At 43.5% G+C, this 18455-nt stretch overlaps 1 protein-coding gene across 4 annotated transcripts in view; it reads right to left on the reverse strand.

The window, feature by feature from the left end:
- Positions 1–1472: 1472 nt before the first annotated feature.
- Positions 1473–18455, reverse strand: part of hook3 (hook microtubule-tethering protein 3) — a 42566-nt gene continuing 25583 nt past the window's right edge. For 2 of the 4 annotated variants that reach the window (XM_035389715.1, XM_035389717.1), the window contains 13 exons: positions 17776–17977; positions 17143–17253; positions 16568–16652; positions 15419–15488; positions 14071–14211; positions 13451–13538; positions 10418–10452; positions 10197–10279; positions 9982–10082; positions 9033–9137; positions 8250–8321; positions 7839–7975; positions 3159–5238 (listed from right to left, as the gene is read on the reverse strand). In XM_035389715.1, the coding sequence (XP_035245606.1) occupies positions 5223–5238; positions 7839–7975; positions 8250–8321; positions 9033–9137; positions 9982–10082; positions 10197–10279; positions 10418–10452; positions 13451–13538; positions 14071–14211; positions 15419–15488; positions 16568–16652; positions 17143–17253; positions 17776–17977 (1246 nt within the window). In that variant the 3' untranslated portion in view covers positions 3159–5222. Of the gene's footprint in view, positions 1780–2752; positions 2788–3158; positions 7976–8249; positions 8322–9032; positions 9138–9981; positions 10083–10196; positions 10280–10417; positions 10453–13450; positions 13539–14070; positions 14212–15418; positions 15489–16567; positions 16653–17142; positions 17254–17775; positions 17978–18455 lie in introns of those variants that run through there. The other 2 variants (XM_035389716.1, XM_035389718.1) reach the window with 2 other exon arrangements.

An 18455-nucleotide genomic window follows, 5' to 3' on the forward strand; every position in this document is an offset into this window, starting at 1 on the left:
GGGAACAAAGTGAAGATGTTCTCAAGTGCTCTCAAACTTTGTGCATGTAAGCAATATACAGTATTATCAGACTCAATTAACTAATTCATGACAGATATAAAATCCAGGGCAGATTGCTGCTTTTTTGTGTCTGGATAGAATTTGACAGAAGGATGTAGCCTATACGATTTCATACCGATTCTGGAATTCCCTTCTCCCACACTCGCCCGCTCAGTTCTCTAACCTTTGTGTCCATCTTTGAAGAATATGTTACAGGATAACCACAGAGAACTTTCTCAGGCCTGAATGCTGTTCCACTTGTGGGATGGACCCAGACAGATAGATGGCTATACAGACCAGTTCACATTTGTCATCTACAGGCCTGCAGAGAGCTGATGGTTTTTCACCCACCTCTTTCACTGAGGAATGCAGTGGATGCACGATTGAGTGGCAGTTTTAAAATTGCCATTATAACAGTAATGTGAAGCCAAGAGCAAATGTGTCTATGTGCGTGTCACAGTTAGATGGGAACCAGATGAAACCTCTGCTTTGTTCCATGGCTTTGAACATTAACAGATATGTAGGTAGATATGCAGAACAGATAAACACAGTTCTTCAGAGTTCTTCCTTATTTTAAAGACCTGGGTTTAAGCACTCTGAACTTTACACAGAAATGTTTTTCATTTCTGTATGAGTATCAACAAAACAAATCAAATTTCATTCTACAGAAAAACCCTGAATGGCCTGTAATGTTCTGGCAGAAAAACCAAAAATGGCAATGTACTTAAGACATAATCATTAAAATCTGAATAATTCTGGAAGTATTTGTCCTCATGAGAGTCACAGCTTTGTGATGACAGTTTTTACATTAGCATATTTGCTTCCCATGCTACTTGCCAATTGGAATATTAAGTTATGCATGAGACCAGACTAATTTTCCATAGCAAATTTAAGTATGACTACTGTAAGTGTAATAACTTGGCAGATACTGTACAAACCCACTGGGGAGTATGTTCTCCAAACATGCTTTTTAATGTCCAATGTGTTGACAATGGAGGTGGTTTGGGGGTTAGAATGCAATCCGATGGTTTCAGGGCTGATTAGTAACATTTCTGAGATCACTGAATTTGGGCCACAACTAATCTGAAAAGCATGGGGCCTTGATCTCAAAAACATGGTAAGAAAACATTTTCAGACTAATCTATCAATTAGGAATGTTTTGAAATTTATACTGAAGTCTTGACCATTATGTCCGAACAAGGTCCACAAAACCATCCTGGCACTTATGAGCTGGAAAACTAAACGGCCCAGTTCAATCTGAAGTTTTTAATACGAATTGATGCGATTCAACCACTTGTGTGACTGGTAGGCCATCTTGCAAAAAAATATGACAAGGACACTGGGGTCCAGAGCCAGTGGTCATGGGATGGAACAGCAAGTGGACAGAGTGGTGCCTTTGAACATTGCACTGCACCTCCACAGTTTTCATACAATTCCAGCTGAATAACCGGTTTATTGGATTTGTAAAATATAAAATACACAATGGACCGTTCAGATCATTTTAGATCACGTTTCCCAGTGGAAGTCCCTCAGAGAAAGCCTTATATAATTTACTAAATTGGTGCGCAGAAGTAGATCCAGTTAAAGTCATCTGTAGTATAGCCTTAGAAGTCTCATATGCAATATAAAAATGCTACGTTAAGACAGTGGCACTGAAGAATTGTACAGGAAACAGAAATATGCAGGGCAATGTTCTTGTATGTCCTTAAATTCCATGGACATCCACAGGGATGACAGCATCTGCATGAAAACCAGAGACACAGGGACATTATATACAGTGCAGTGCATAATTATTTGGGCAGTGACACAATTTTCTGTTGTTTTGTTTCTGTACTGCAGCAATTGGATTTAAATATGAGGATAAAGTGCAGACTGGTCAGCTGCAATATGAGAATGTTTACATCCATATTAGGTGATCCATGTAGGAATTGCAGGCCATTTTGTAAATAGTCTACCCCATTTTAGGAGAGCAAAATGAACTGGACAAATAAAGAATCTGTACACTGCACTATATATTTATTTTAGTGGAAGGAGACCAAGCACTTCATTTCCTATGAATGGAACTAGACAAGTATAAGCAGTATGCATATGTGATGAATAATATCAACATTTAAAGTATTCAAATATTTAAATATGCATTGCTTTGTATGATCACATTTATTTTCTACATTTACCTGACAAGGACAATGCATAATTGTCAGTATTTCTGCAGATACATCTATGTAAAAGTGCCAGAATTATCCAAAAGGCTAGTTTTCTTATGTAGTCACTGAGCCTGACATTGACAATGACATATTAGTCCAATTAATATAATGATCATTACCATTAGAATTATTTCATTTTGTCTATTATGCATAGTAAATTATCACGAGTTTGTTCTACAAGATGTCAATGTTTGTAACACAAATAAACCGATACAAAAAGCAAATATTTCATGTCCACATTTCAAAATTATAGACATTAGTGACAGGAAAAACACTCAACATTAACTAGAGAAGAGCAGTGCAGTGTGTTTACCCACAGCACTAATGTGCTTTGTGGTATCCGGATGGTGACAAGGTCATAGTTGCATTTTTTAATTAAATTTTTCATTTTAGCCATGGTGGGCTGCCCCCAGCTCACCAGTTGAATAACCCTGCTCTACTGTATAGAAGGGAACTGTTGAGGAGTGGTAAGAAAAATAAAAAAGATTGAAGTTCCGAAGTTCACTTACTGTGCTGGATCTCTGCAATCTACCATCTTTCAAGCCTGAGGGAAAAACATTCTTTTAGTCATCATTGTTATTCTAAGGAATGACTGTTTAAATTTATCTTAAATATTGGATCTGAATGGCCTAAAAGAAAAACTATTTCATGGTCTTTATCTATAAATATATTTAATTCATCCTACAAACATACTGAGTTGAACCCTCCAACAGAGGGGTTAAAGCCATGAAATTATGATTCAGTGGTCTCTGAAATTTGTTCAACCACAGAATTAGCAAACATCTGAAGTCCATAACAGTCACTCGCTATGTTCTTTAAAAACCCACTGAGTATTAAGCACACTTGATATTATCAAGTGCCTTTAGGCTGCAGCTCAGCACTGGAAATGGGAAAAATGAGGGGAAAAAGACCAGAGGAGTTTTATACAAGCTTTATTTACATCTTGATTAACAACTGTACATTTTTGCAGCACGGGAAGCACATTGTATTGATAAAGTTCTAATGGAGATACCATGAAACCCATTTACCCAATCAGGTTTTAATTTCCTTTGCCTTTTCCCCAATGAGCAAGTCCTTCCTCAACTGTTTCTCACATATATTATGTACATATTGTATACAAGCATTATAAAACTTGGCAAATGGAAAGAGTTATTTGCTACTTCAATATACGTAATCTTCAGATCCTTAGAAAATTCTTATAGCAATCATACAATCTGATGATAAATTATGACTGAATGGCCTCTGCTTTCATAGTACATGAGGTTGTTTCTGTAGAATAACAGACACGCACATGGAGATGTCTCTAAATAATGGACGGTTGTGAGAGACCTCACAGATTAAAACCTTTCCAGACTCCATTTCACACTACATTTCATGTGGTTTTGAAACAGGGCTTCTTTCTTCTACATGTCCTATGATCTCACTACGAAGTCTCACAACACAAGTGAACAGTCTGGCAAAAAAATTACACTGTTTCTAAACCTAACACACCCTATCTGCGGTCACGCATCACAAGACACTTTCACTCAAGTCAGATTCCATAAGATTGCATAATTATAAAATTTGGACAAGTACAGCTTGTTACAACCACAACCATGTACTACAAAAAACGCACCAGAGGAGACTTCGGGGCTAAGCACTTTTCAGATAACTGTGCCATCATTCGGTTTCGCTGCTAACACAGTGCTAATGCAGAAAGCAGACAGCAGACAATCTGAGGTAAAAGCACTTTAAAATGTTCCTAATCAAAAGAGGATCCTTATGACCTCGCTGCTGTTGTGGTCTTTGCATTTCCCTTCTTTGGCCTGCTGAACACCTGGAATGGGACCCAGCCAATCAGGTGCTACTTCAGAGGAACCAAACAATCCAATGCACCACCTACCGCACCTTAATGCAGACCTACTACACCCTTCACTGATGCAAATTCATAAATTGTCATATTTAAATGAAACTGTTAAAAAAAATACTGTGCATGATGTCATTACTACGAAAGGACTTTCTGTCAGGTTAGTGTATAAGATGAAACACAAAACAAATGAACGAGTTTGAAATACCAGTACTGCATGAGTAAATACAAAAGATAAATAAATATAGTTATAAAGGCATGGCTGCACAAAAGCCTTAATCCTGTACTCAAAAACACTGCCACTTTGAAAGCAACACATTACTTATGAGGGGTATAATAAGACATAATGAAGTTAACACTCCTTACGGGATAAGATGTTAAGACTAAGATCTAAAATGGAAAACAAATAAATATGAATAAAAAAAGAAATTGTATAGAGGCAAGTCAATCTATACAAATTCAATAGAGGGGGAAAAAAAATCTAAACTTCAGAGAACTCAGGCATTCGACCGATTCGAAGTTTAAAATCAAGATATTACCAAACCTTTGATCTTCCATTACCATACAAAATAAAAACCAACATTACAACACAGTAAAATCAGATATTGTGAAACTGGAGCTCCACTCAAGTCAGCCATGTTTGATCACTTTTCATTGTAAACCCTGGGGAGACTGCAACAGCGCTGAGAGACATCACCATTATAGCAGTTCCTGCAGCTCACAACACTGCTCCAGCTAGTCTGTGTTTCTGAGAACCAAACAACACTGCCAGTCCACAAGTGAGCCTTGGTAGAAACAGGAGGAGGTTGAGGGGGTTGAAGCCATCGGTTAAAGCTGAGGGGATGGGTGAGGGATGGCTCCGCCCCTGCCCGGCCCACCCTCATGCAAACACTAGCCTTTTTTTGTCAGGCTGAAGCATGATGGGAAATGCAGTATTTTAGAAGCACAAGCAAGCACGTCCGTGAACGGAAGGAGGAGGTCCCCTCGGTTCGGGGAGGGGGACGGGGGTCCCTCCTCCCAGAGAGCTCTGCCCACTCGTGGGGGGTGCGGGGTTAGTGTCGATGGGGTTATCGCAGGCTCAACACAAAGTCATGCAAAACGGCGCGTCATGCAACCGCCAACGCTGCCGGAGGTCATGCAATCACATCGCTGCAGGGGGGGAGAGAGAGGACAGAGAAACACGTCAGCGGTTCACCCGCAGAATGCTGCAGAGAAGAGAAAACCATCACACTTTCACAGGTGCGTACAAAATCAGAGGGTGGGAAGATTAGTGGAATCGTAAGCCTTTATGATTTTAGAGTTAATGCCATTCAACCAACTCCCAGTGTTACTTTAAGATGCTAAATTGTACCAATTTAAAGTTAAAATTTGATCACGTTTGTGGCTTACCACATCACAGACGGTGTTAAGCCAGGCATGTTCGATCTTAAGCATATATTATTAAAGGAATATTCAGGAAACTGGCAAATACCTTATTTTTGACACTTTTTATTCACTGTAGATCATTCTGAATACATAATATTCTTACTTAGTAGTTTTTTTTTTTTTTTTTTTTTTTTTTAAACTGCTTCCCTTTTAGGGTGACAATGTTACACTTATTCTGTATTCTCACAAACTCAACACAACTAACCTCAGCTGGAGAACAGCGCTCTATTCGTCGCTCATAAACTAACGTTAATAACAGAGGCGTGGTTCCTGAATTGCACGGCACTGAAAGGGATCTTCCTGCATCACACAATGCCACTCGGTAGCAGGAATGTCAGGCAGCAGTGAGACACGAGGGGCTAGACTGGAGCTGCCTGAATGCTTCATTTGAATAAGCAGGCAGAGCAGCGAGGCGGCGGCGTGGGCACACCAGGGCCGGCTCGCACCAGTCCTGCAGGACTGGCTGGCCTTTGTTCCGGCTCCTCTCCGCTGTTTAAGCAAAGCCGCTATTAGCACAGGCGTCCCCTCGCCTGCGTTTCCTGGTACATGTCAGCTGCTAATTTAAAAGACACAGGAAAGCCCTCCGGGACTAGAACTGTTCACTCCCGACATAGATCGTGCAGATGAAAGGACAGAAAGCAAGGCAAAGATGCAAAAAGCAGCCATTTCATTACTGGCTGCCCCCATGATTAAAATGACTGGCAGTGGTCAAAATGCAGCTCTCCCCAGCGCTGAAAGGCTTGAGACACGGCCATGCGTGAGTGGCTGGAGAAGGAAGCCACAGTACAGTACGCAGCTTGTGGAGCGCTGCGGACCACAGCTGCCAACACCCTGTTAACACGCTACTTATGGCACCTTTAAAATACATCACATCCCCTCTCCAGGTTTTTATTGCAACACCTAGTATGCTAATGCAGCATAAACACTGCGGAGTGCGACGCTTTGGGAGGGAAATGGCGGCGGCGGCGGCAGCGGCGTTCCTCTCAAAGTACCTCCGCTGAGCGCCGCAGGCGGCGGCGAGCCGTCGTTACAGGGCCGATCGAAGACGGGAGCTTCAAAGCGCACTCCGCATCTGTGAGAGCTCGCGGGCTGAAGCGCTGATCAAACGCCATGCAGCCCAGCTTTAAGGCTACACTCTCATTCCCATGAGCCTCTGCATAGATATGGGAATTCTTCAGGACTACAAAAACTTTCATCACCCTCACAGTGACGAACATGAGTCGTGATTATGCAGAAATGCAAATTTACAGAAAGGTTCGGACTCAAGCTTCCACTGTGACGACACTGCTCAATATTCATATTGCCTCGATTACCACAGTGGGGCTAAAGGCAAGAGGAGATCCTGAACTCATTTCACAGGAGCGACTTAATTTCTGACCTTTTTAAGCAGAGATGCCCACGCAAGGACAAATAACACTGATTAATGGAGGCACTTGGTATAACGATGGGTCTTTGCCAAGATCACTACAAACTTAGATTGAACAAAATGCAAAAACATGAAAAGAATTAAGTCCTGTGCAGTGATAAGTGTTGACACTTGGTGGTTTTATAGCAAGTAACACTTACTGTCAGAGAAAACTACTAGAATAAATAACCACAGAATATTTGTATCTCTGTAAGTCTGGTCTGCTTCTGACACTGGGGAAACACATAATACTTAACACTGACCCCCGAAAGACTTCATTTTCTAAAAAGTAAAACATTTTGTCTTGTGTGCTTATTGCACTAGTCAAAGGAGGCTCCTATTTGGCTATGGCACAGAAAATCAGTAACTCAAGAAAAAAGTAAAATACCAAATTAACCATTTAGATACTGCTCTACGTAAATAGACTACTTGCAACTAAAACTGTATCCTGAAGCACAATAACTACTGCATAAAACATGTTAGAAAGCTTTTTTAAAAAAGGGTAGTATTTTCTTGGTTTATATAATAAATAATGTAACTCAAAATGATTCAAGTGAGCCAGTCCCATGGCTGCTAGCTGTGTGTTCTGACCACGGACTGAATCACGAAGGGGGTGCTGGGTAATTCACCCAATCGCTGGCATCCCTACTTAAATCCACTGCACCCGGAAGGGAGACAGGCAGAGTAACACAAAGGACAGTTGTAGACAGTTCTTTAAAAACATAGCATGAATGACAGAAACAACACAAATCCTCGAGTCGTACAGTATTTAGTGTTAGGCAAACAGAGGGGGGGGGGGGGGGAGAAAAGACACGGCACGTGAGGATTTATGTCCTGAATGGCTGCGGCAGGCTTGGCGGGCAGGCGTCTGGCGGACACCCCCCGTGGGCCCCCCATGGGCCCCCCCGTCTCTCTCTACCTTGCCGTGGCCGGCTGCACGTGCCCCGGGTAGTTTCGGCGGGCGCTGGTGGCCTGTCGCTGGCGGGCCAGGAAGGACTGACCCGAGCCCGTGCTGGCCAGCCTGTCCTCCGCGGCCTTCTTCTGGAGCGCCATGCCCTGGGGAGGGGGGGGAGGGGGAGAGAGGGGGCCTTTTCAGGGGGGAGCAGACTGCTTCCACATCACAGCCCTCAGAAACTGCGCTAACTGCGCTACTGATAGGTCTGATCCCAGATTTAAACACAACTGACATACTGACATTCAACACCCCGTCATTTAACCTGTCACACATTAAAGTCTATCTTTGGCAACAGTAAGGAAATTCATTTTTAAAATTACTTCATAAACACACATCATAAACACAAAAATGACTTTGAAGTCACGAGCCACTCACCATGTTGTACCAGGCAGAGACTATGAGCTTCTCCTCCTGGTCTCGCTGCGTTTTCGTCTTGTCATATTCTTTCTGTGGAGGGAGGAGAGGACACGGCCATCAACAGGAAATTCCTCGCAACGAGGGCAGCGCAGTAATGCAGGCACTCAGGAAGTGAGGTTCAAAGGCCTCTTCCAGAGAGAACTACTGACAACAGCCACTACAGGATGAAGCTCTTCAGGGGCAGGACTGCAGGCCAGAAATAAAAGGATTACGGGCCAGTGTGGAAACAGCACAAAATGCTGCTAAGGTACCGTGTCCTGTAAACATGAACCTTGATCTGCCCCTGCAGCTACATTCTGGAAGTGTAGTCCATAGTGTGTGTGCACGTGTGTGCATTTTGGGATAAAGCAAAGCCCCCTTCCTCTGCACGCACAGAGGAAATATGCCCAAAAGCATAAAGAGGCATTTGTTGTAGCAGATCATTTGCGGTCAAACACATTAATCAACGTCCTACACCAATGCCTCTGCTTAAAAAAGCTGTGTGGTTTAAATGAGTGTGTTAATATACATATGCTATGTAGCAAACAAAGCACCAAACCCTGAAGTCAAAACTGCCTCAAAATCTGGCCACAAAAAGCTAATGAACCTGCAGTGTTTGTGACCAAGATTTAAAAATGGATTTAGCAGTGAATACAGATGTCAATACTTCATAATATTTCAACCTGGCCCCAGTGAGGAAACCATTCACACACACACACACACACACACACATGCACGCACACACACACGCCTGGTCCCCACCTCAAGAGAATGCAGCATGCGCTCTCTCTCCTGCAGCTGGTTCTTCAGGGCCTGCACCTCTGGGGCCGAGCCCTGGTTCTGCTTGGGATCCAGGGTCCGGATCACCTGTGGAGAAACAACAGCTGGGCTTCACATGGGAGAAAGCACTTCTCACTGCTCTGAATAAAGCCATCTGCGCACTTCACTGTGATAAAGCCGTGAAGAAAAACATTCTGAGCACATATTCCAAACGTGTGTTCAAAGGAATGGCCTGAATACGATTTTCATATGAATACAGCAAATTTCTTCTTCAGAACATGAAGGGGCAAAATGATTTAACTTCCAATAGGTATATCTTCAATTTATAGTGCAACTGATTATGTTGCACCATCACAAAAAAAACAACAACAAAAAAACAGTGATAACAGTTTATACTGACTGAGGACATGGAGTAGGACTTCCTATAGGATTGAGCTTGGAGATAAGTTTAAAATGGATGGGAATCTGGGAGAAGTGGTTGATATGGGAACATGGAGGTGGCAGTTTAAAATGAATGGGAATCTAGGAGCAGTAGCTGATACTATGGAAACATGGGGGAGATAGTTTAAGATGAATGGGGATCTGGGAGCAGTAACGTAAGCCAATATAGGAATGTGGGTGCTGTAGTTTAAAATGAATGGGAATCTGAGAGCAGCATTTGATATAGGAACATGGGAGTGGCAGGTGGTAATGAAATGGAATCTGAGAGCAGTAGTTGATATAGGAATGTGGGGGTTGTAGTTTCAAAAATATAAGGGTTGTAGTTTAAAATTAATCAAAATTAATGGGAATCTGAGTGCAGTGGTTGATACAGGAATCTGGGGGTGGTAGCTGAGAATGAATGGGAATACAGAGACAGTAGTTCATATTGGATGGGAATGGGGGAACAGTAGCTGAAACTGAATTGCATCGTGGTCTAAATTGTACTCACGCTCTTGGCCTTTTCCAGGTATTTTTTATACCTCTCCTCCATTTGTTTCATTTCTTCGTCTTTCTTTTTTAAGGCCTCCTCCAACTCTTCAGCTTTTTGGGCTGGAGTAAATAAAAGTGGGTAAAAGACAAAAATGTAATGTTCTGCGCTATATTTCATGCACACGGAATACAATTACAAAAGGCAAAGACTCCACCAAACACAACTGCACTCACAACTTTGGTTATATTTTGGCTCCAGGTCTTCAATGACAGCACTCTTCTTTTGGAGTTCACTGGACACTTCACGAAGTTTCTCTCTGTTTTAAAAAAAATAAAATAAGGGCACAAAGAATGGGTCTTCAGCAAAACCCGATGATCATATTGAAGACAAATACAAAAAAGATAGCAAATAAAGTCTTGCACACACACACACACACACACACACTCATACTTACAAATGCTCTTCACACTTCTTCTTCAGAATTATTGACTGAAACAGATAAGAATAGAATTAGAACATGGATTTTTTTCCCCAGTCAGAAATCAAGTAGCTTAATGTGCCGTTGGTGCCCTCTGCTGGAAGACATGAAATATAAACTCAGTACTGTATTGAACTTCATGTCCCACACAGCTCTACATAGATGTACATAAAGAAAAGGCAATTTAAACAGTTAAACAGCGGCAGCCTCCTGTATTTGTTATTGAAATATACATTGTAAGTCGCAAGCTTAAACTCAGTGGTTTCACATAAAACTGAAATGGTCTAATACACACTAAATGGCTTCCTATGGTCACTTCTAAATGTTAGAAAGCATGCTGATAATGTCGCTGGTTGTTGGAGTTATACTCCATTATTTTTGTATTATATTTGACTGCTGCCGCTATTCATGCATGAAAAACTTGGTAATAGGGATGCTTGAAAAGTTTTTATATTTATGAACGAGAACCTAATTTGGTCAATTTGAAGAGGACCCTCCCCCTGAACCGACGGTGAAAAGTAAGGGCAGAATATTCCTGTAACAGTTCATTTACGGCCTCTCTCCACAGCTGCCTATAAACCAGCACTCAGCATCTGTCCAGGAGCCCCGTTAATCACAGCCTCAGATCGATGTGCTGGCTCGGATGACTGCTCACTTTCTGGCCGCCGTCTAACTCATCACCTGCAGTTCACCGTGACCCCGTTCCAGGCTGCCTGACGCGCTAGCATACATCCCGCGTGTGACAGGCAGGGCAATGAGCTGGACTCTCATCTGTTCTCGGAATCAAAGTCAGAATTATGGGCTCGACTGCTGAGAGTCCATCACCCCTAGCTGAAGGGTAAAAGGGGTTTATTTTAAAATTAAGTGCGGCCTGTTTCTAGATGACTTATGTAAGCTTAAGGGCAAGTGCCTACTGAATCACAGAGGAGCGTTCTGCTGGCATCTGAACATTAGAGGTCAATAAAACATATTACGGTGTGTATTTGGCACATAAGGCAGGGCACTGTAGGAACCCTAGATGGGGCAGAATGTGATACTGTGGAAATGCAAATGCATTTGAAAGTTCTTTTGCTCTCCAGCAGAGGGCAACAGACAGCACTAATAAACCTGGATTTAATGTAACCTTTGTTCTAAAGAGACAACGCATAGACACACAGCCATCACAGCTAGGGAGAGAAATGACACTGATAATGCACATGAATCATAAGGACGATGCCAGCCTTAATGTTTGGCTGTAGAATACCAACTGCCATCACAGAGCAGTGGATATTTCCGCATGTTTATTATGATGAAATTATCATGATATGACTGAAATTAACAAGTGTGGCCCGATCAGTGATTGCTGGAACCGCTCTTTAAAGAGCATTACAGGGGAAAAAGTCTATTTCCCTCCCTTGTGTTAACAGATACACATCGGATACAGGATAATATATAAAAGTAGAGCAGAGAAAATAATTGAAAGACACATCTTGATTTCTTGAAATATTTCTTGCAATCTTGATTTGACCATGAAAGCTGATGTGTCCTTCTACAGAATTTCTACAAGAATGAGTTGAAGATCGTAAGACATGAACAGATGCAACATGTGAACTGTGCATCAAAACAAAGTGAATCAAGACATCCAAGACAATCAGCAGTGCAATGACATTTCATTACTTCACCACCACCAACACCCAGGATTCTTAACCAGTGTATAAAAATTGGTAACAGCGGCAAACTCTAAACAAATTCAATAATGCAACACAGACATAGAACTACTGGAGAATACAGAGTCCACAGACCTGCTGTCTCAGTAAACAATGAAGTTCTCACAGATGCACCCCTGATAGGCTCTGATCTACTCACAAGGGTGATTGAGCAAATGTGGGAATCGGTCCAAGATCAGGGCTAATGAGGATGCGTGAAATATTCCCTGGAGGAGCACTGTGTGCAGTTTCCCGAAACAGGGCTGGTGATTACCTCAGTGTGGAACCCCTGGGAGAGTATTTAGCTGGAAGCAGCGAGGTGCATGCAGATTCAGCACATCTTTTCAGAGATTTACACAGGGCAAAGAGGCCCAGACACACACCTTCCCTGAGGGTTACTTTTTCCTTATAACTTCCCCCTTTCCCTTCTCCAAGTCCCACAGGGAACGCATCGCTAGCCGTGCTTACAATAGCCTATAGGGGAGGCATAAGGGAATAGAATAGAAGCACTGATTCGCCGCAGGACACCAGCAACCCAAAGAGGAGAGGCCTAAATTTGGAGGCGTTTAGTGAAGCAGCAGCAGCAGCAGGAGGAGGAGGTGGGCGGGAGGCAGAACCAGAGAGGCTCTCGTGTATATTCACACACATGCACGTCACTCCTCCTGGGGTTCCTATCACCAACACTTAGAGGCCATTTCTAGACCCCGGGGTTCTAGGGTCCACATTGTGGGTGTGAATACCGAGGTCTCCCCGCTGCCGAGCTAAAACATAAACGACATCACAGGAATGACAGGAACTCGCCAACACTCACACACGCATGCATGCACGCGGATGAACGCACACCATACTGTAGGCGCTAGTATGACATGGTTCTTTAAAAAGATAGCAAGAACTAAATGAGGAAGGAGATCATCCTGTCATAGTTACAATCAACTCTAAAAGAAAAATAGCCAATTTCTGGTCAGGCTGTTGACTTTAGAAGTCTTTAGAAGTCAAAATGCAGCTAATCGCTTTAATCACTGAATAATATACCGACCCAATTTTGGTTCTTCAATGAAGCTCATTCAAAAAGCAACACATTAAGAAGTCAGTTATGAAGATAGAGGTTAAGACAGTCCACAAAATACAGTCCTGCTGCATAGCATTAACTGTTAGCATGTTAGTACTGTTAATAGTCATATTAGTTAAACAAGGCCCAGACTGATGTTTAGTGCAGGTCATATTTTCACTATAAGTAATAGTTATTTTACCCCTGGAAAGCCACTGAACATGCCACTGAAACCAGACTGCATTTAGCAGCACGACAGCTGCCGTGGATACTCACATCATCCGCCTTTGAGCCCTGTTCCTGCAGCGACTTCTGCAGCTCCTCAACCTGAGACTGGCCTTCCAACAGCCTCTGGTTCGCCAGTCTGAAACAGAGAGATTAAACACAGTTGAGTCACTGTGAACAACGGTAGCGTGCAGTGGATATAGTGCAAATGTGTTAACGCTCTACAATAATGGTAAAGTGCTAATGCTTAGTCTAGAATAACGGTAGTGTGCTAACGTGTGTGGAATCGGTTTGTGCTGAAGCCTACCGAGCTATGGACCAAGGCTCTGCTATAATGCTAATGTGCTAATGCTCTGGAATAACACATGCGTGCTATTGTTCTGGAATAATGCTAACGTGCTAGTGTGTGTGTGGAATAAGGATGTGCTGAAGCCTACCCAGCTAGGGACCAAGGCTCTGGTATAATGCTGTTGTGCTAACACTCTGGAATAACACAAGCGTGCTAATGTTCTGGAATAATGCTAACATGCTAGTGTGTGTGGAATAAGTATGTCCTGAAGCCTACCGAGCTATGGACCAGCACTCTGGAACAATGCTACCATGCTAACTCTCAGGAATAACACTAATGTGCTAGAGTGTGTGGAATTGGTCCTTGTACGGGCTCTCCGTACCTGTTCTCCGTCTCCAGCTCGTTCTTCCTGCTGTTGGCGTCCTCCAGCAGGCTCTGCAGCAGGGCGATCTTCTCGTTGTCTGAGCCCTCCTGGTTCAGCTTCAGCATCTTGTTTTCGTGCTGCAAGCGGATCAGTTTCTCCCTGCAGAACGCACACGCTACCCTGGTTAATGTTCTCCTCGCCAGCAGGACCACACAGTAGACATATGACCGTATGATTGGTATCCCTACGCTTGGATGCATTATGCTAGCATGACACAGCAGGAAACCTGGCCTGTGTTTAGGTTCTCCACCTCTCATTCCTGGCTCCAATAAGCTACCCAACTCCAGTTAAAGACGTATCGCCAGCTCTAACAGATTAAGTGGCTAGTGCCCATGAAGCCAGCAGAGAGCCCTCCAGGAGTTATGGAATCCTCGTCTAGAAGCTGTGCTCCTACTGGGTCAGGGACGTGCAGCCCAGCCAGTTCACTCTGTTCTAGCACCATACACAAATCGCCAGAAATACCATCCCGGTTTAACCCAATACACAGATTGTGGGGCCGCACAGTGATCAACCCACAGGGAAGACGCCGCTGTCAATGCAGACCGTAAAAAGCAGTGTGTACACACGGTGCTCAACGGCCTGGCAGGACTGCGCTTATGAAGCATGAGGCCTTTCGCGGCCAGGCGGGTTGCGCTAACGCCGCGCCTGCTACTCAGTTTTCTGTTCCCGCTGCACACGGCACGGACGCCAGCCGTCACTAATGTAAAGCAGCCGAAGACAAGCTGATGCAACTCCAGCGTCTGGAGCGGAGTCGGCTTCCTGCTTACGCAGCCTCCACGTGCCGAGCTCATCCCCTCTCCCTCACGTATGCCATTTAAACAGCTGCAGTGCTCTCACAAACAGGCCGGAAAGAATGCAGCATGAAGGCGAAACCCATCAACTGGCCCAGTACACCGGAGTGACCCACTTTCCAAGCAAATATATGCAGCGTTTGCAGGACGGAATTTAGCAACTGCAGCAATTCTGAATGTAGGTCATAGCAGAAATAATATAACAGCATTTAGACATGACACAAGTATTACATCAGGCTGCCCACAGCTAATAATCTGGAAACATACCTAAAGCAACCCTAAAAAAAAGTATATATACCGGTAATACAAATATGTACCATTGCTAATGTCAGTTCAAATGCATTAACACTGTCACAATATATATTATACATATTTTAGCATAAAAGAAATTGTGACGAGCACCTTTACTTATTTCTTATGTCACAATAGAGAATCTGACAGAGAAAAAGTAGCAGGAGAAGAGAGAATTGCAGGAAGGCCTTCCAGACTCTTTTCAGAGGGATAAATGCTCATACCGAATCTCAGGTGTGACGCTTTCGGCTGCCAGCAAGTCTGAGGCTTCACTGCTGCCCAGAGGAACCAAGCCTGGTGGAGTAAAGCACACTGATCAATGCCAGCGTTCAGAACATCATCTCAGGATCCATTTATACCAGTCTCTCCATTTAAACAGGGGACAGGGACACCAATCATTTCAAATCCGAGAAAAACCTTTGGATGGACGAATCTGGCATTTAATCGATTGATCAGAATGTTTGTGTCCCTGCAATGCCTTGTGCAGCTTAGTTAAAGATGAGAATGTAAACAGCTGAAACACATCAAAATATTTTGAAAGTATGGAAACACGCTCATCCATGTAATAATCTCAAAGATCTCCAAACTTGTTGTGAGGTTGTTAAAATAAGGGCCAGAGTTTATGAGGAAATAGATAAAGGAATAATTAGAATTTTTAAATTGACTGCACCTAAATACTACTATATATATATATATATAGCTTATATCCAGCAAATTTCATTAAAAAGACCAGTTACAAATGATGTTTCAGTCATTAGACGTACAGCACACTAACTTTAAAACAGACAACTTGTCCATTTTCAAAGAAAATCTGGGATTCCCTTTAAACCCATCCTGCTGCAACCAATCATCACTGGACGTGTGACCTGGCCAGTACTCTTCAGCTGCGCTCTAAATCTGTGCTGGGGAACACAGGGTCTCCAGGGAGAACCGAGGGAGCGCTGAATCTTGAAGGCATTAGCTGATGTGAGCTGTGCAGCAGGTACTACCGTGCATCTCTGCACAAAATGGAGGAGGTCCCACAGGAGCGTACTGGCCTTCTGTCAATCTTACAGAGACCAGCCTGGCCAACAACAGACAGATACGGGGGGAGGCGGATGGCAGTGGATTTGCAGCCATGCAGGAACACAGTAAGCACTGCTGGCTGGTGCATATCCAGCATGAGACATTTGCCAAAGAAAGACAGTGGATTTAGACCTGAGGGTTCAGGTGAGAAGCCCCTGTGGTACCCTGCTGAAGGGCACTGAACCTGCCTGACTCCAGATGACTCAGACTGAACTGATAAGACTCCCCAATGGAGATGCTGAATGTACGGTGTGTGTGTGTGTGTGTGTGTGTGTGTGAGAGAGAGAGAGAGACGGCCAATGCTGTACCTGGAGTGAGCTGATCCTCCTGGGCCTTGACACAGCGAAGCTCCTCGATGGTCTCCTTCAGAGACTCTCGCTCTGTCCGCAGGCGCTGAAAGTACGCACGCACACACACACACACACACACACACACACACGTGTAAATGTACGCAAACACTCAGACACAGGCACATGCATGCTGCGCTCACATTACCCAGCACATCAGCTGAGGACGTTTACTCCATTTCCGAGCACAACAGGATCAGAGGGCTGAGATCCAATCTGCCACCAGCGCTCTAAAATGCGCTCTTTTCCAGCAGTGGCAGGAGGGAGGGAAAACATCTCCACAGACACCATGTGTGAACCCCTCACCCTCCACCCAAACAGAGGCAGTCCATTTAAAATGTTAAACTTCACTTCCATTCCAAAGGTAACAGTGCATCGCAGTTATCAAAGCAATACAAAAAAACAGAGCAGTCTACATGGAGCCAAAATGTCTTTACAGCCTGAAAATTGCCATGGATTTTCAGCATTAATTTTGACTTGCATGTGGAAACATATCAATATGAGATGCAAAGAGGAATAATATTAAGAAGAATTACATCTTTTTCTTTTTGGAGAGAGTCCACTTTTTCTTTCAGGCGCTTGTACTCAAATTCCATCTTGTCAGCCTTTTTGGACTCTTCTGACAGTCTGTTCTGAAGCTCCACCACCTGTACGGACAAAGACCAGCAAAGAGTCAGGCAGCAAGTCCAGCCGTGTGTGTGTGTGTGCGCGCGCGCGTGTGTGTAAACGCATGCATATGTGCGTGCATGTTTTTGTAGTAAGCAGATATACCTGTCTCTTGTACATTTCTAATACCTGTCTCAGTATGTTTCTAATGCCTGTCTTAGTGCGTTTCTAATACCTGTCTCTTATATGTTTCTGATACCTGTCTCAGTGCATTTCTAATACCTGTCTCTTATATGTTTCTGATATCTGTCTCAGTGCATTTCTAATACCTGTCTCTTATATGTTTCTGATACCTGTCTCAGTGTGTTTCTGATACCGGTCTCTTGTACATTTCTGACACCTGTCTCAGTGTGTTTCTGACACCTGTCTCAGTGTGTTTCTGACACCTGTCTCAGTGTGTTTCTGATACCTGTCTCTTGTACATTTCTGACACCTGTCTCAGTGTGTTTCTGATACCTGCCTCTTGTACATTTCTGATACCTGTCTCAGTGTGTTTCTGATACCTGTCTCTTGTACGTTTCCAGCTGTCCCTTGGCGGTGTTGGCCTTCCTCAGCTCCTCCTCCAGGCTGACGGTGTTCTGCATGTACAGGGTGTTCTTCTCCTCCAGCAGCTTCACCTGCCTCCTCAGGTCCCCCAGGTCCTCCAGCTTCTTCTTATACGACTCCACCATCCCCTCCAACTTAGACACCTTGTCAGAGGAGTGTCTGTCCCAAAAAATAAAATAAAAAACTCTTGTTAACTAATGAAGATTACCCTATCAGTGCTGATCACCTAAACATTGCCTTGTCAGGAAAGGAACTTTCCAAACACAGGCATCTTTGGCCATCCATTCAAGTTCTATTTTTCATTTATCAAGTTTCTTAATGCTGTCCCTTTGATTAAGTACTGACAGAAAATAACTAATCTGAGCCATTTCACACTCATTCAATATACAAGACACTTGTGTTGAAAGCAAGTTGTATCTACACAACGCAAGTCATCAGAGTACAAGTGTTATAGTGAACAGGGTTGGGCGATCTTTGTTCCTGAAAGCTGTGGTGTCCACTTTTCTTTCACTCAAACCCCAAAGCGTTTAATATGACTCTTCAGTGAACAGAGAGCACACACTCCAAAGATCCAGTTCCCCACTGTTCAGGAAGAGGACAAAGTTCTGAGCCGAGGGAAATGGCACTGAGCTGTTGG

The sequence above is a fragment of the Anguilla anguilla genome, chromosome 14, assembly GCF_013347855.1.
Source record: "Anguilla anguilla isolate fAngAng1 chromosome 14, fAngAng1.pri, whole genome shotgun sequence".
In the NCBI taxonomy this organism is placed as follows: domain Eukaryota; kingdom Metazoa; phylum Chordata; class Actinopteri; order Anguilliformes; family Anguillidae; genus Anguilla; species Anguilla anguilla.